This window comes from Melanerpes formicivorus, unplaced genomic scaffold (genome assembly GCF_026170545.1).
Source record: "Melanerpes formicivorus ecotype bairdi unplaced genomic scaffold, bMelFor1.0.p_v2 SCAF_19, whole genome shotgun sequence".
In the NCBI taxonomy this organism is placed as follows: domain Eukaryota; kingdom Metazoa; phylum Chordata; class Aves; order Piciformes; family Picidae; genus Melanerpes; species Melanerpes formicivorus.
Genome location: NW_027142371.1, coordinates 11,113,047 through 11,128,888, shown reverse-complemented (window position 1 = coordinate 11,128,888; position 15,842 = coordinate 11,113,047). Strand labels below are relative to the sequence as shown.

Sequence of the window (15,842 nt, the reverse complement as noted above, 5' to 3'; positions counted from 1 at the left end):
ATTGCTGATGAGGTAAGGCTGCTTTTGTTAGGGTCCTGATGGGCTTTAACAGCCTTCAGAGGTCACAGCTGGGGCTTCCACCCACACCCATGGCACAGGAGCCCATTTCAGCCCAGTTAGGGGCTATAAAATGCTGTTCTCCATCTCTGGCTGTGTCATCATGCAGTCAACTGGTTGACTTAGGCTCTTGGATGAATCTGCTTGTGGTCTTCAGCTCTGCTCTGCTGCTCACTCAGGTACTGCAGCCCAACCTATGAGAAAGACCCTCCCTGGTTGTCTTTAGTACTCTGCTTTCTTCCATGAAATAGGGATTTTTACATCCATAGTACATGTTATTTTTGGTGTCCAGCTTTCCCTGCAAGCCTAAGTCTCTCTTAGCCTCTGATTTTGGATGGGGTTCAGTATGAATTAACTTGGGGTATGATGTTTCTCACCATCAGAATGTATTAAGCCAATGTTCTCAAACCAATTAAATTGGTTCTTCTCTAACATGCTATCCAGCACCCTGGTACAAAAAGGTGGTGGGAAAACAATGAATGTTGCTTTTTCCATTAGCAAGAGAGGAAGGCGGTTTTCCCTCCTTTGGGTCCTGCTTAGGCAGACTTCAAAGCCATGAGCACAGAGCAACCACTTTGGGACTAATGACTTTTTGGGACCTGGCTCGGGTGGGTGGTGGCAAAGGATGGAGATGGTTCCCACAGAGCAGGCAGCTGCTCAACTCATACCTTCCAGACCTGCAGCTGAGCTGCTTGTCTTGAAATCTCTGTGATTCCAGTCACCTCTTTTCCATCCAACAGGCTGGACCTACTGAAAGTCCTTCTTGTCTTGTGTAGCAAAGGTAGGGGCTGGGGTTTGGCAGGGTGAGAAGTGTGCTTGCAAAGGGAAAACCCTGCTTGAACACAGAGAGAATCCATTCAGGGGAGGACTTAATATTTTGTTTAAAACATCCATTCAGCCTGCTCTGCTCTGGCCACCCAACCTGGAAAATACCCTCCCCACATTTCTTGCAAGTTCATGGCACTTTCCTGGCAGCACGTGCCCAGAGTGACCATGGAGAGGCTTCTGCTCCAAGTCCAGCTAGTGATCATCCCTTTCAATGGCTAATGCACTTTGGCAGGAGGCTCTGACAGCTCAGATCTGAGCTGGATTGCTTTTTCCCCAGGTGTAATTATCTGATGGTCCCTTCTTCCAGCACTGCAGCCTCCCTGCCTTCCCATGCACCAATGCTCTGACGTCCTACTGGTATTCCAGTTGCAGCCATCTGTCTTGATCACCTAACTGCAGGTTGCATTAGAGGTTTTGTGTTTCTTTGCTTGGAAGGTATGATTCCCTTTCCTTCTAGAAAAAAAGGACTTGAAATGGTTTGGGGTTTTTATTTTCATTTATGTCCCCTGCTGTAAGAAAACTGATGTCCTGTCCAGATCATCTGGCTTTTCATCCTGGAAGCAGAGCAGTTCTTGTTGTAATCCTGGTTCCCATCAGCAGGTTGTGTCATCTCCCCTAGGTACCTGTAAGATGAGGTAAAGATTATTCCCAAGCGCATCACTTTTTGCTTCCCAGAAATATCCATTCTGCCTCCTCATGCACCAGCATGACACTTCCAGGCAGCTCTTGCTTCTGTTTCAAGCCTTCTCACTGCCCACAAGCAGCCATTACCATTAAGGTCTCCTTTTGGTGTTTCCTTTCCCAATGCCCCTGAGGAAGATGCTGCAGATAGAGCAGTCATTGAGCTGTTGGATGCAAGCACAAGATGGTGATGATGCCCCCATGGTCCATGCCACGTGTGCCACCACTGCTTCTTGAAGGACTGGTTGCTGGGGGTTATTTGCCCAGGCTTTGCCACTCCCATGATGTCACCAGACTGGTCTAACCAAGGAGCTCTCTTCCAGGTGGCTATTATTAATTCCAGCACCACAAACACCAGTCAGAAATACCAGACTCTATCAAACAATCAATCTTTTAATTGTCATATCCCTCAGTAAAACAAAGCCCAAAAGGGAAGAGAAGGGGAATGAAGAAGCCAAGACCTTCCCTCTGCTTGTTGTGGATGGCTTGTGAAGTCTTGGATGGAAAACAACCTCCCCCTTGGTCCCATGCTCTGTCCTTCTTGTAGAGGAATGAGCCAGGAATTCTGTGCACGTAGAGCAGCCACCAAACAGTCCCTACAGGTCTGCCAGGGACCACAGCTCACCAACCATTGCTTGTTTACCTGCCACCCATTTCCATACCGTGGGTGTGCAGCCACATTCCTGGGAGCCCCAACTGCTCCCCACCTGCCCAACCTGTCCGAGCTCAGGTAGTGTGGCTCAGAGCCACCAATTGGCGGCAGGGCTGCCGATGGGTGATGTGATTGCAGCAGGGAAGTGCTGCCAAGGATGCTCAACACTTGCTGAGCTTACTTGAGGAGCCAGCTCAGCAGCTGGGGCGTAAATCAGCACGGTGATGGTTGCGACTTTACACCAGCTGAAGGTCTGAGCTGATGGCTGGGGACAGAGTTCTGGGGATGTGCAGCATGGCAGAGCTGCCTTCCTTGCACAGAGTGACTCACAGGAGGAGTTCAACCTTGATGCTCCAAATCCACTCCTGCAGGATCTCTCCCTGTCCTCCAGCCCTGGAAATACCACAGGGAAACCACCCTCCCCAGCTTACGTGTCCTGTTAAGCAACAGGGACACATCCCTCCCAAGCACAGAGCTGTGCTCAGAAGTGGTTGTGCCAGGACAGCAGGGCTCTGTGCTCACCAGGCAGCTCCTGGCCAAGCAGGACAAGCCATCTGGGTCTCAGATATGCAGGAAACTTTTTATTCCTTTTTCTTGTTGTGATGCTGATGGTGAGCAAATGCATCTCTTGCTCTCACAGCCCCTGTGTGTTGCTGCTGTCTGTAGCCATGTGGGGGAACCTTGCCCCTGCCCAGCCTGGGCAGGGGAATCTGTGCCAGCATTTTCCTGGGGGTTGCTGAAAGACCTGCACTTCAAAGGCTCAAGATGTGTCCACATTGCCTTGGGCTCCACCAGCCCACGATTCAAGGTGGAAGCTGCTTGTGTCAGCATCTGGAGCTGGGAGGCAGCCTGGGCTGAAATAGGGTTCCTGCTCAGGATTGGCACCTAACTCACTCAGACTTTCCCTCCTCGTCCCCAGTGTGTCCCCAGTGCGTCCCCAACCAGGACCATGGCCTTTAATCCTGCCCTGGGAAGTGGTCAGTTTGGGCACATTCCTTCCCCTCTCCTGAGCTGTTTGGGCTGAGGGTCGTTGTGTGCCCCTGGGCCAGGTAGTCTGGCTTAGTAGGATGCTGCTGCTCTCAGGCTTGATTCTTCTTTTTTCTTTTCCTCTCAGAAAAAAGCCAAGTTATATAAACCCAAGAAATTCCCATCTAATGGTGGATGAATTATTTAAATGGGTCTGTTTGCTAATGTGATTGACTTCACCCAGCTGCACAGGTTGAGCTGTAATTATGGGAAAACAATCAAATCTCTATCTGGGTTCACACCATACTGGTCTTGCAACTTTTTGTGTGTTATAGCAGAACCTGTTGGGCAGCTTTAGTTAAGCTGAGCCTCCTTTCTGCTGCTGGGGCAAAGAAAAGCAAACCAGTAGAGCCAGTCAGACAGCAAGGAAAAATTATGGCTTATTGTCTGTGCAAGTTCACCCACACTGCTCACTCCTGTCTCTCCTGTCCCAGATGACCGTCTCCTGAACACAACCCAGCTGAGCCCGTGGAGTCAAAGGAGAGACACAGACAGTCCCCCCAGAGTGAGTATTGCCTGCACTGTTTTTTGTCTGTCCCCAGCATCCTGGGCAGTGTTGTGCAGTCGGGAAGGGAGCTGGTGTGAGTTGCGTGTAGAGAATTGCCCCCGACCCACGCAGCGGCACGCTGGGGTGAGCTGTCGCGTGGTGCTGGTGGCCAGAGCTCCTATCTGGTGGGCAGAGGTTGTTGTGTCGTGGGTTTGCTTGCTTTTCTGGCTTCTCCTGGAGTCTAAGGAGGAAATTTGGATCTTTCTAGTAGCTGGAGAGCTGGTGGCTTGTTGTAAAATGGTGGCACTGCCCCCGTGGCGTGTGGGGTCAGCAGGGAGCAGAGTAGGGCTGAGCCAGTCCTGGCTGCATGGCCACTGCCCAGCTGGAACCCCAGGGCTGTCTCCTAACAAAATCTTCTCCTCCAGTGTTTGCCACTTGGTCATGGAAGGTAACAAGATATGGCTGGGGACTGAAATGCAAAGAATCAGCACCCAGCTCTATCATGGGTGAAGTGAAATGGCTGTGCAAAGGGTAGATCAGTAGTGGGAGTCAGGGTTTATGTGAGGACAAGGGAGTCTGGGCACATTTGCATTGAGAGAGCAGGGACCAGGGAAGCAAATATCAAAGCTTTCCCTGAGCAAACATCCAAGCAGTGTGAGAGCTGCGGGGTGAGCAGAGCCGGGGCCATGGCCACAGTGGGCTGCAGCCATGGTGGGATGCACCTTGTGGGCTGGCAGCAGTGCCCAACCCCAGCAAGCAGCACTGCTCACCTGGGAGTTAGTGCCTGGCACTGGGGGCATCACCCCCTTTCTCAACTGATCCACTCCTGATTGCCCACCCTAAACAGACAGCATCTCCACTGACAGGGCGAAGAAGAACCCTTTCTTCCTCTGTGGCAGCTGGAAGCTGGCTTGCAGCAACCTCTGCTGGGTGGGTGAGGGGACCCTCTTGTCTCTCCACCTTCAGACTCTCTGCTCCCTTTGTGTTCCTCACGAGATAACATGCTGGTGCCCTCCCAGGGCAAGCAGATGCTCTTCTGTGGGCAGTGGATATTCAGCAAGGCTTGAGCTTGCTGGGGCTCCCAGGAGCCCTGCATGTAAGGTGGGCTGCTCATGGAGGGCTGTCATCCTCTTCCCTTCTGTCCTCTACCTTAAATCCCCATGGAAGGAAGCAATGGTGGGATTGCTGCAGTGGGGTGGCTGTGTCCACACTTGCTGCCTCCCTGCACAGGGATTTTGCTGCTATGGGTAGGACTGTCCCACCACCAGCTCCTTTTCCCCTCTGCTCACAATGGGGAATGCTCTGAAACCAGAGTCCTCTGAAAGGAGATGGAGAACCCTCTGAAAGCAGATAACCACAGATCAGTGGAAGACATGGGACACTGATGCACACACTATTGATTTAAGACCCAGCCCAGCAACAAAGTGTCCTCAACACCAATGTGTCACCAGGCATTTGGGACAAGCAGAGATGCCTCAGCCCATAAAAATGCTTGGCTGTGGCTGTTGTGCTTGTTGGACAGGACAGCATAAGGCTGAGCTGGTAAGAGAGGACCTGTCTATGATGCTGCAGCAGGGCTAAAGCCCAGGTGGAGCAAAGCTGCCCTAAAGGGGATCAAATCACTGCTTGATCTGGATCAGATGCAGGATGAAGCTGGCAGAAATGTTCTCAGTACGTTGAGGAAGCATGATCCTGTGCAAGCCTTCAACCAAATCCAGCATTTCCCACTGAGCTTTGTCCTTGATCTGCTCAGGAATGGTGAGAGGGAGCACATGTCCCAGCTGTCCAGAGCAATGTCTGTGAGGAAGATGCAGCCTCCTGCTGTTACAAAAAGGGACATATTTACTGACCACTGGGGCTTCAACCTTACCTCAGTGTAAGCCTGATGTAGTCTCCCAGCCCACCTGAAATGTGGGGCATCCTCTTCAGCAGGGGGTTCCCAGGCATCCCCCATTGGGGCATCTCCATCAGCACAGGGTCCCAGCAATTTGGTTCAGCTTTTGGAGCTGCACCACCAGCAGCTTTAAGCTGCCCTGGCAATGGATAGACATCCAGACCCAGCACCCTGAAGTCCTGTGAGCTTCCATGGAGGAGAAGTGCTGCAGGCTGTGCTATCCACATCCAGCTGACCTGGTTCCACCAGTGAGACCCAAGCATCCAAGATGGTTTTGCAGGACTGAATGTTCCTAGCACACAGACCCTTTTCTGAACAGTGTTCAAGACAAAAACTGATTCAGTTGAAGACTTCATTACCCATGCTGTATCCAGGGGAGAGAGACTTACTCCTGTCATTTGCATGGCCAGCAGAATGCTAGACTCATACAATCATTTAGGTTGGAAAAGACCTTTAAGATCATCATTAGCTTGACTCAGGATGCCCAAGCACACCCTAAGACATCAGGAGCAGAGATGCCAGTTTATGTGAGCATGGTTACAATGGATCTTCATGCTCCTTACCCAAGACAGACCTAACTGCCCTTGCAGGAATAGAAATGATGGGTTCTCCATCTGCCAGGAGCAGCATGAGCTCTGAGGCACTGTTGATGTCCTCTACCACAGAGGAAGAGACAGCGAGACCGAGATGCTCTGCGGGTGCCATGTGCAGCATAACGGGATCTCAGCCAAAGTGTGGGTTGATACAACCATCTATCACAGCTTCCCAGGGCATTTACCACCTGCTTTGCCCAGCCAAGGTCTCTAGGATTGAGGGAGGCATTGGAAGTGCATTAGCTGGGCTGGGAGGAGGCAGCAACCGTGCAGCATTGCTCCCCATGGGGCCTTGAGCTATTCCCTGAGCCTCACCACTTCTCAATTATAACACCCAAAAAATGTGATAATGTTTCATTACCCACTTCCCAGAGCATTTTGAGGTGTTCATTAAGTAATGTTCATAGAAGCTGTGGTTATCCTGAGATGCACAGGCAGATAAATGTCTACTTTTAGTCATCTTCTGAATCCCCACATGGGCACACAGACCTGCCTGTGGATCTAGCCAAAGCCCACCGTGCTCCAGGGATCACTACAGCGTGGCCAGAGGGTCAGAATGCCAGTGTGTTTCCCAAGCTGAGTGGGGAGCAGGACAAATATTTACTTCTAAACCTCAGTAAAGCAGCAAGGAGCTGTTTGTTGAAGGAACTGGGGAAGACAAAGCCTCCATTCCAGCTCAGTATGAGGTTAGAGTAGATCCTTTAACTGCTTACCCTGATACGTAAGAGCCAGATTTCAGTTCCTGGTTGCATTCAGGAGTTGCAGAAGGCCAGCTTCTCCTCCTTGAGTGATCCTCTAACACCAGGGCAGCAAAGACTGTGCCAGGAGGGGAGGTGTTCCTGTGTACAGGGCACTCAGGGATACTCACCAGCAGGGGGTTCTCAAGCAGGAATAAGGAAATGGAAGAAAATCCTTCTTGCTCTGGTGATTGCCACAGTGCTTAAAGAACCCCAAGCTGCCTGCAAAGGGACGGGGTGGTGGGGAAGAAACTGAGCTGCTGGTTTGGTGACAGCCAGAGCTGTGCTATATTATGGCAACATGCTTCATAGGGCTGAAGTCAAGAGATGTGCAGGTTGGGACTTGAGGCTGAAGCTTCATTTTGGAGGATTTGCTCTTGTTCTCCTCTCCCTGCAGTGGGACACGTCTGCACACACGTGAGCAGAGCCAGCATCTCCCTGGTGCTGCTGGTCCTGTCTAACTTGTTTAGGAGGCTGTGACCAGCATCAGTCCCCAGCAATCCCAAAGGCCATCAGGTCTGCTCGTAGTTCCACACCAGCCAGGTGGAATTCCCATTCTCATTCAGTGAAGGTGACCCTGAGGCAGAGTGTCTGCAGCATGGGCTCACCGCAAAGCAGCCCCCAGGCTGCTGGAGCAGCCCAGAGCAGCTGCCCTGCTTTGGGGAGGATTTTCAAGCTGTACAAGGTGGAGGAAGGCAGCTTCTCCTCCTCCCTGGCGAGGTGAGAGCCAAAGCTGCTCCTCCTGCCTCACCTGTCAGGGGGTAGTTTTGCAATCTGCCAGCCCCTATCCAACCCCAGAGTGGGAGAGCAAGTGCTGGGCTGCATTTGAGGGCAGCCTGTGCCATGTTAAGTCATACAAATAAATAAATGTCCAGGGAAAAAAATAAAATACCCCAAGCCAGCACACACAAAAAGTTCTCTCCAATCTGCCAAGTGCCCAGTACATTAGGAAAGTGAATCAGCTTCATGCTGGCCTCTAAAATACTCCTGGCACTGCAGATTTTCCATGAGTGATCAGGCAGCTTTTCTGGGTATAAATTCAATTTATAATTCTAAAATTAGACCAGGAGCAGAGTCGGGTTGCCAAGAAAAGAAAGTTTGGCTGGTGGAAGCAGCCCTGCCTGGCAATAGCCCGGTGAAAGGTATATTGCATAAATCCAGCCTGAAGCTGAACAACTCCAGCACTGCTGATGGGGAAATATCTGGTTGTAAATCCATTAAGCTTCACTGATCCAGCAGTGTCAGAACTTCAGGCTCCTGCCTTGTCTTTCTGTCATTTTTGTTGGGTTTTCTTTGTTTTGCTTTGCTTTAATGTCTTAAGCTCATTTAGCTAATGAGCTGCTTTACTCTTCTGAAATGAAGTAGTGGTGAGGGTGAGGGTGGTGTCATGGCTCGTGGCCAGCAGCACTGGGGATAGCAAGGAGAGGCCAGAAACCCTTCAGAGATCAGGCAATAGAGGGCTGTTGTGCTATCAGAGCTGGCTGTCCAAGTCCAACCCTTCCCAAGGAAAGGGAAAGGCTGGGAAATAACCTCCCTGCTGCTCTTCCTTTCCTCAGCTGCAGGCAGGAGCATCCTACCCTGAGGAGCGATGCCACCAGTACCCAGGAGAGGCCACAAGCTGTCACAGCCCTATGCATGAGATCCAGTGTGCTGGGGACCCTGTGCCCCAACCCAGACCCTGTGTTCAACCTGAGCTGAGCATCTGGGGACTCGGAGAGCAGGTGAGCTAAGCCACTGCTGTCAGCAACCACCCTGCCCCAGCACCTGGGCATTCCAAACCCAACAAATATAGGGCCTGGATGAAGAGTTTGCCTTTGGTTCCCTGACAGTGGGGCTCTGTTTACAGAGGGCACCCATCACTTTGAAATACACCCAGCCCTGCCAGCACACCAAAGGGCTGCTCCCAGCCCTGCCATGGGCTGCATCCAGCACCGCCAGCTGTATATTATAGTGACAGCTCTGGAAAGGGCTCAGGGCTGTAATGAAATCCCTGTCTCAGGGAGAGAGCTCCACACTGAGGGACTCTGTGGTCTGGTCTTCATCAGTAAATCCCCCTCAATAAATCCTCTCCAGCAGGGCAGAGAAGCGTGGGGCTATGGCTTCACGCCTTGGCCGGTGGACTCTGGGTGAGAAGGGAGCAAAGCCGAACCCCTTGGAGAACCTGGGCTGTCTGCAGGGCTGTTCTGCTGCAGCAAAGGGCTGAGTCCTGGGCACAGATACCTGGGGGGTGATGCTCATGAAGCATCTCTGTAACCATGGCTGTGTGCAGATCAGAGACCACAAATCCTGGCCAGGTTTGTCACAGAGTGGCAGCCCCATCTGCAGGCAGGGATGGGCGCTGGGATATCAGAAAAGCACCAACAATGGCAACAGCTTTTCCCCTCCAACTGGACAGATCCCTACTGACCTCGGGGCTCTAAGGAAAAGAAAATCAGGAGTGAGCCCCAACCCTGGTGGCAGCACATCCATGCATGGAAGGCAAAGCTTCTACCCACACCCCAGCCCCAAATCCTGATCTGCCAGGCTGTGCCCGCAGCGCTGAGTCACCACAGCAGGGATCTGGATCCGGCGCTGAGCACCTGGGCTGCCCCCGCACCCTCCACCTCCAGCCACATCCAAGCCCAGCCCTCCCTTCCCAAACCACGGGCTGGCACCAGCCCCAGCCTGGATGTCACCTTCCCAGGATGTCTCAGCTGAAGCCCCATGTCACTAAAAGCTGGGTGCTATCCAGCCTCGGGAGAGGGCAGCACCCAGGTGGACAAGAGCTGCTCTGGCATCAGCGAGCATCTTCGGGAGCCCTCATGGCTGGCGCCAGCTCTGCTCCCAGTTGCAATCTGTTCCCAGTTTATAGCAGTGGGGAATGCAATGGGAATTAGTGCCTGAGCACTTCAAAGCCTTTCCAGCCATCACTCAGAGGGTTCAGCCCCATGACAGCAGTGATGGGTCTTACAACCACCCTTCAGCCCCAGGAAGGTGTTTTGCCTGGCTCAATTTAAGAGTCAACAGTGCTGGGAAGTGCTTCCCCTTAACATTAGGGGGGAGTATTTTTTCTTCTCTGGAGCAGAGTTGGGTACCATTTCCCCTGGCTCATTTTTCAGCCACAGCTTTTGGGGCTGATCAGCAGTGATCGGTTCCCAAACCCATTTTGCAGTGACTTATCCCCAGCTGCATGAACCCCAACAAGCTGTGCCATGCCATGGATAGCCTTTGTTGGCTGGGAGAGATCAGCCAGCCATGGGGAAGGGTGGGTTCTGCCCAGAGAAGTGGGAACAAATAAATTGTTTTGCCAGAGAGTGAGATCTCTGCTCAGGAAGTCGAATGGAGTGAGTGGGAGATGGCTGCGTGCAGGCAGTTGTTGCACTGATCCTAGCACCCTGAGCTCCCAACCCCAGCTCACTGCTTCTGCTCCCTGGCACGTGCCTCATTTCTTTTGAAAATCAGATGCTTTAGGGGAAAGTTTCTTCTCCCAGCTCTGCCTGCCCACATCTTGCATATGCAGCTGAGCCGGCACACCTCTGCTCTGCATGCAGATAAAGGCACAGGCAGGCTGCCGGCACGGAGCCGTGCTGGGTGTGAGCCTGAAATCACAGCATGGTTCAGGCCAGAAGGGACCTCCAAAGATCATCCAGTCCCACCTCCCTGTACTCAGTAGGGACATCCCCAACTAGATCAGGCTGCCCAGGGCCTCGTTGAGTCTTACCCTGAATATCTCCAGGGAAGGGACTTCAACCACCGCCTTGGGCAACCTGTTCCAGTGTTCCATCACCCTCATAGCGAAGAGCTTCTTCCTGATAGCCAATCTAAATCTGCCCTTCTCTAGTTTGAAGCCATTGCCCTTCATCCTGTCACTGCAGGCCCTTGTGGATGTCCCTTGCCTCCCAATGTGATTTTAGTGGTCCCAGAGGACATGCTAAGGTGGGCAGGACTGTGTTGACTTGTTCAGAGGGATAGGGAGGTGGCACAGCCCTCCTGCTCAAACCCCAGGGGAGCCTCCACGATGCTCTGTGGGGATGCTCACAGAATCACCAAGGTTGGAAGAGTCCTCCAAGATCATCAAGTCCAACCTGTCACCACAGACCTCATGACTAAACCACGGCACCAAGTGCCACATCCAATCCCCTCTTGAACACCTCAGACACACACTCCTCCTCAGTACAACCACGGTCCAAGAGGGACCTGGGTCCACAGCTATTTCAGAGAATGTGGAGACTCCTCAAAGTTTTGGCTGATGGAAAGGAAAGAGTTTATCCCCAAATCAGCATCCTGGGGAGGAAGAAGTTCTTCATGGATGTAATGAACTTTCTCATCTCCAGAATTTCTGCTTTCCATCCCTGCTAGCAAGTACCAAATTTATGGGACCAGGGCAAAATCCTTGAAATGAGTTCAGAAAGTCTTAAAAAGTCTTTAAAAATTGGAGAGAAATTCTTAAAGTTAGGACAAAAAAAATCTTTAAAAATCCTAAAATTAGGGCAGAAATTCTTAAGGAGTCTTCAAATTAGGGCAGAAATTCTTAAGGCTTCTTAAAATTAGGGCAGAAATTCTCTAAAAATCCTAAAGTTAGGACAGAAATTGTTAAGAATTCTTAAAATTAGGGCAGAAAATCTTAAGAACTCTTCAAATTAGGGCAGAAAATCTTAAGAACTCTTCAAATTAGGGCAACATTCTTTAAAAATCACCACCTTCCTCTCAGGCTGGCTGTTTGCTGACTGCCTTTCCCAGCTTTACTGTGCTGGGCTGCACTGGGTTGCTCTTCACTTCTCCTGTTGTTTGGGGGTGTTTTCAACCAAAAAAAAGGAGAGAGAGAGAGAACAAGATGTTTTTAAAAAGCAGAGCACTTTATCTGATGATTGATACTCCAAATGATGGTGATCACGTTGATGGAGCATTAAAACCCCATAAAATCAATGGGGAAACTGAGGCAGGGGAAGGAAGAGCAGAGACCCCAGGGTGCCCCAGCTTACATCTAGCCCCGTGTGTGCTGTGCCCACATCAGCTCTGCACCCACCAGGCTTCCTGTGGGGCTCAGTTCTGCACATCACTTCTGGTTTCTTTGTCAAATGGGGTGAAGTGAATACCACTCAGTTGGGAGTCTCACAAGGGCTCAAAGTGGGTGCAGCCACACAGGTAGTCTGGGTGGAGCTAGCGGGATGGCCAAGAGGAATGTGTTGCCTTTGTAGGAGTAATGTGTGCTGCCAGAGGGGGGAGGCAGGCTTGGGAGCATCTCAGGACCTGGTGGGAGATGGATCCGTTAGGTTCAAGCAGCAAAACTGCCAGGAGTTTTCCCATCATCAGCCCCCAGAAATGTGGTTCTGACACAAGCCCTGTGACCCCTTCCTCAAGAAGGTGTCCTGCCCTGCCTCATCCCAGAGAAATGTGATTTAAACAGCTCAAAAAGTAGAGGAAAGACTTGATTATTCAGCTGGGCTTTCAGTGCTCTTCCACTTTGCTCCTGCCCCCAGCCCAGGGCTGAGGCAGGGTGGCTAGGTCTGGAAATTCCACCCCCCCGCTTTAGGCATGTATGTGGCTTAGCAAATTATTTCACTCTCTGGGCTTTGTCCTGTTTCTGTGACTCTGCAGAGCGCTACATACACAAGATACTTCTCTTTTATTGGACTTTTGGTTTCTCTTTTAGACTGAAACCTGAATAATTTGAAAGGCAAAGGCATCTTTCTGCTGGAAGCAACCCAGCGTGTGGCACTGCCCTGAACATGACTACAGAGAGTTTTGCAGAATTCCTGAATAAGCTCAAGGAAATCCACGAGAAAGAGGTCCAAGGTAAGGAGCCTTGAGAAGTCTTATGCAAAACTGGCCAAGGACCATGTCTTTGTAATGTCTTCTTGATCTGTCTGGTTTCCAATAGCCTGAAGGGAGCAGGAGTGGGTGCAGATTAGGGAGCGCTGGGAATTAGGGCTCAATAAGCATCACCCACAGGGATGGAGGGGGCTACAGGGTCCAAGCCTGGCCCTCAGGGAAGCACATCCTCTGACAGCACTTTTGTACCTCTTCCTTAGTGGAGAATGAGGTTCACTGAGAAAATCAGTAACATTTTGGATGATGAGGAGCGACAGAAGAGAGAGGGCATTTCTGCACCTGATGTTCCTGGGGAGCACAGACATGCTCACTCCCTGCACAGACCCCATTTGCTTCAAGCATTAATCATGAGGGATTTGACTCCTTTCCTGCTCTCACTGCCAGGGTTGGTGACACAGGTGAACTGTGAGGTTTGCAGGCTGTGCACTCTGCTGGGCACCTTCTCCAAGCAGCATGGATTGGATTATATTTGAATACTGCGGGATCCAAGGGCAAGTAGAGAGATGCAATAATCTGTAAGACAGAAGCAGCAGAGTATGAAGCTCTGTTAAAGCAAACCTCAGAGTCAGGCTGGATAGTTTGTTCCTACAGGGAATAAATTATTCCTCAGGTCATGCATTATTTAAATAAGAACCATTAGGTTAAGCAACTGAATGCCAGCTCCAATTGTTTTCCTATTAGAATAATTCCCAGTATCAATATTATGAACAAAACAACAGCATTTTTGGAGGATCCTGGCTTATGAATTCATTCTTCTCTTGAGTAATTTCAAGCCATGTGAGACTTAGAGGAAACTGTTGAGCAATTTAAACCACATGTTTACATCTACTTTGCATAAAATGGATTTGACAAGATGAAACATCTGCAGATCCATCAAGGAAAGCTGCTCTCCTTCAGCTGTAAATATCCTCCAAGATGCTTTGCAGCACTGAGAGCTATAAAATATGGCCCACCTGGGAAATGCATATTGAAATGAGAAATAAAACCAAGACAGACTTTTTTTTGGGGGGGGTGGGAGGAAAATGCAGCTTCATTGAATAGCTGAAAATACCAAATGTGCTCACATTTTGTGCAGCTTCTCCAGCTCTATTAAACTGTGATGCTGCTTACTGCTTATTCCTCCTCAGAAGTAAGGCTTGGCAGCTGATGAGGTTTCTGCACAGCCAGGCACTCTCCTGAAATGCCATCACTGCACCCTGTCTCCAAAGTGCCAGGGATCTGGCAATAAATACCCACTTCTCCTTCTCTGTTAATTATTGCAGGTCTGCAGAGCAAGCTGACAGAGCTGACGACAGAGAAGTGCCGGTGAGCAACGCCGCGGCTGCTCTGCCCACACCACGGTGGGGTGTGAGGCAGAAGGGAGGTCACACCTGCTCATTTCACACCTCTGGGGCACCCCTCTGAGGCTGCCTGATTTCAAGATCACCATTCACCCTTATGGCTTGGCTAAATTCAAACATTCTGATGACTTTAGCTGGACAAGTCCCCAGCGCAAGGCAGGGCTTGGGGCGATGAAGAAAGGCTGAGAGAGTTGGGGCTGTTCAGCCTGGAGAACAGAGGGCTCCAGGGAGAGCTTATTGTGCCCTTTCAGTACTAAAAGGTGCCAATAAGAAACATAGGGACAGAGTTTTTAGTAGGGCCTGTTGTGACTGGACAAGGGGTGATGGATTTGAACTAAAAGAGGGAGATTTAGCCTAGATATAAAGAAACAGTTTTTTATGCTGAAGGTGGTGAATCACTGGCCCAGGTTGCCCAGAGAGGTGGTAGACTCCCCCTTCCTGGAAACATTCCAGGTCAGGTTGTCTGGGGCTCTGAGCAACCTGCTCTAGTTGCAGATGTCCCTGCTGACCACAGGGAGCTGGACTAGATGACCTTTTCAACCCAAACCACCCACCTTCAGTTTGCCTTTCCACCAGTAAGTGATGCTTATGCCAATAGATACTTACTGTCTTGGGAAGCAATAAACTGGGACAAAGCAAGCTGCTAACTTCAAGGGTGGGTGTTGAACAGCAACTTCTGGGCTCTAACACGTTTGTTTCTCCTCCTGCCACACAAGAAAAAGCAATTCAGCCACCCCACTGTGCACAGCATGGTATGCTCAGGGCAGAAATCCTTCCCTTTGACAGGGCACTGTGGAGAAAGGCACAAATGTGGGGGAGAAATCCAATAACCCTCTTGTCTTTGTTCTGGTTCTTCAATTAGTGATACCCAGAGAATTGAAGAGCTGTTTGCTAAAAACCACCAATTAAGGGAACAGCAGAAGGTCCTTAAAGAGAATATAAAGGTGTTAGAAAACAGGTAAGACTGACTTCTCAATAGGGTTCTGTTTGGTGGCAGAGAGTTCATCCTAATAGGGATGAGAGAGAGGTTTGAGGTTTGCTTCCTTCCCAAAATGGGGCTGTAGCACAAGAACCTCTTTTGTGCTCATACTTGGATGCTGGGGAACTTGGGAAAGTGCAGAGGAGCTTCCCTGGGCTGATGGTGGTGAGATTGGATCTAAAGGGGTGGAAGTGCTGGGTTTCATGGATGATAACCCCTTTTACCAATTCTGGGTGCTTCCCCTTCCCCATGGGGAAGGCAGGAGCTTATTTCCCTGCTGGGAACTGTGTGGTAACAAGCTGCTGGCCATGGGTGTTCCTCCAGGCTGCGAGCAGGTCTCTGTGACAGATGCATGGTCACCCAGGAGCTGGCGAAAAAGAAGCAGAATGAGTATGAGACCTCCCATTTCCAGAGCCTGCAGCACATCTTCATCCTCAGTAGGTACCACCACTTGCTGTAAGCTCAGCTTTGCCTGGCTGGGTCTTTGCTCAGTTAATGCCTCTCCCAGATGTTTGTGTGTGAGCCTGTCCAGCAGCTGCATACCCAGAAGGGTTTGGGGGCAGACAGAAGGGATGGAGCCAATGTGAGTGTGGGGGCCTGGAAAAATCAGACCTGATCATGACTGTGGATGTCAGACCATGTCCCCTCCAAGCAGAGGTAACTTCTCACATGAAGCAGCAGAGCTTGGGGCTTGCAGCTCTCTGCATCTCACACTTGAGAGCAGCCGGGAGCTGGCCAAGCCATGAGAGCTGCCAGG

General features: G+C 50.8%; 1 protein-coding gene across 2 annotated transcripts in view; it reads left to right on the top strand.

Moving 5' to 3' along the window:
• Nucleotides 1-3,625: 3,625 nt before the first annotated feature.
• Nucleotides 3,626-15,842, top strand: part of RBBP8NL (RBBP8 N-terminal like) — a 28,053-nt gene continuing 15,836 nt past the window's right edge. Inside the window, exons 1-6 of one of the 2 annotated variants that reach the window (XM_068150070.1) lie at nucleotides 3,626-3,749; nucleotides 8,512-8,676; nucleotides 12,588-12,730; nucleotides 14,029-14,071; nucleotides 14,969-15,064; nucleotides 15,410-15,522. In XM_068150070.1, the coding sequence (XP_068006171.1) occupies nucleotides 12,664-12,730; nucleotides 14,029-14,071; nucleotides 14,969-15,064; nucleotides 15,410-15,522 (319 nt within the window). In that variant the 5' untranslated portion in view covers nucleotides 3,626-3,749; nucleotides 8,512-8,676; nucleotides 12,588-12,663. The remainder of the gene's footprint in view (nucleotides 3,750-8,511; nucleotides 8,677-12,587; nucleotides 12,731-14,028; nucleotides 14,072-14,968; nucleotides 15,065-15,409; nucleotides 15,523-15,842) is intronic. The other variant, XM_068150069.1, reaches the window with a different exon arrangement.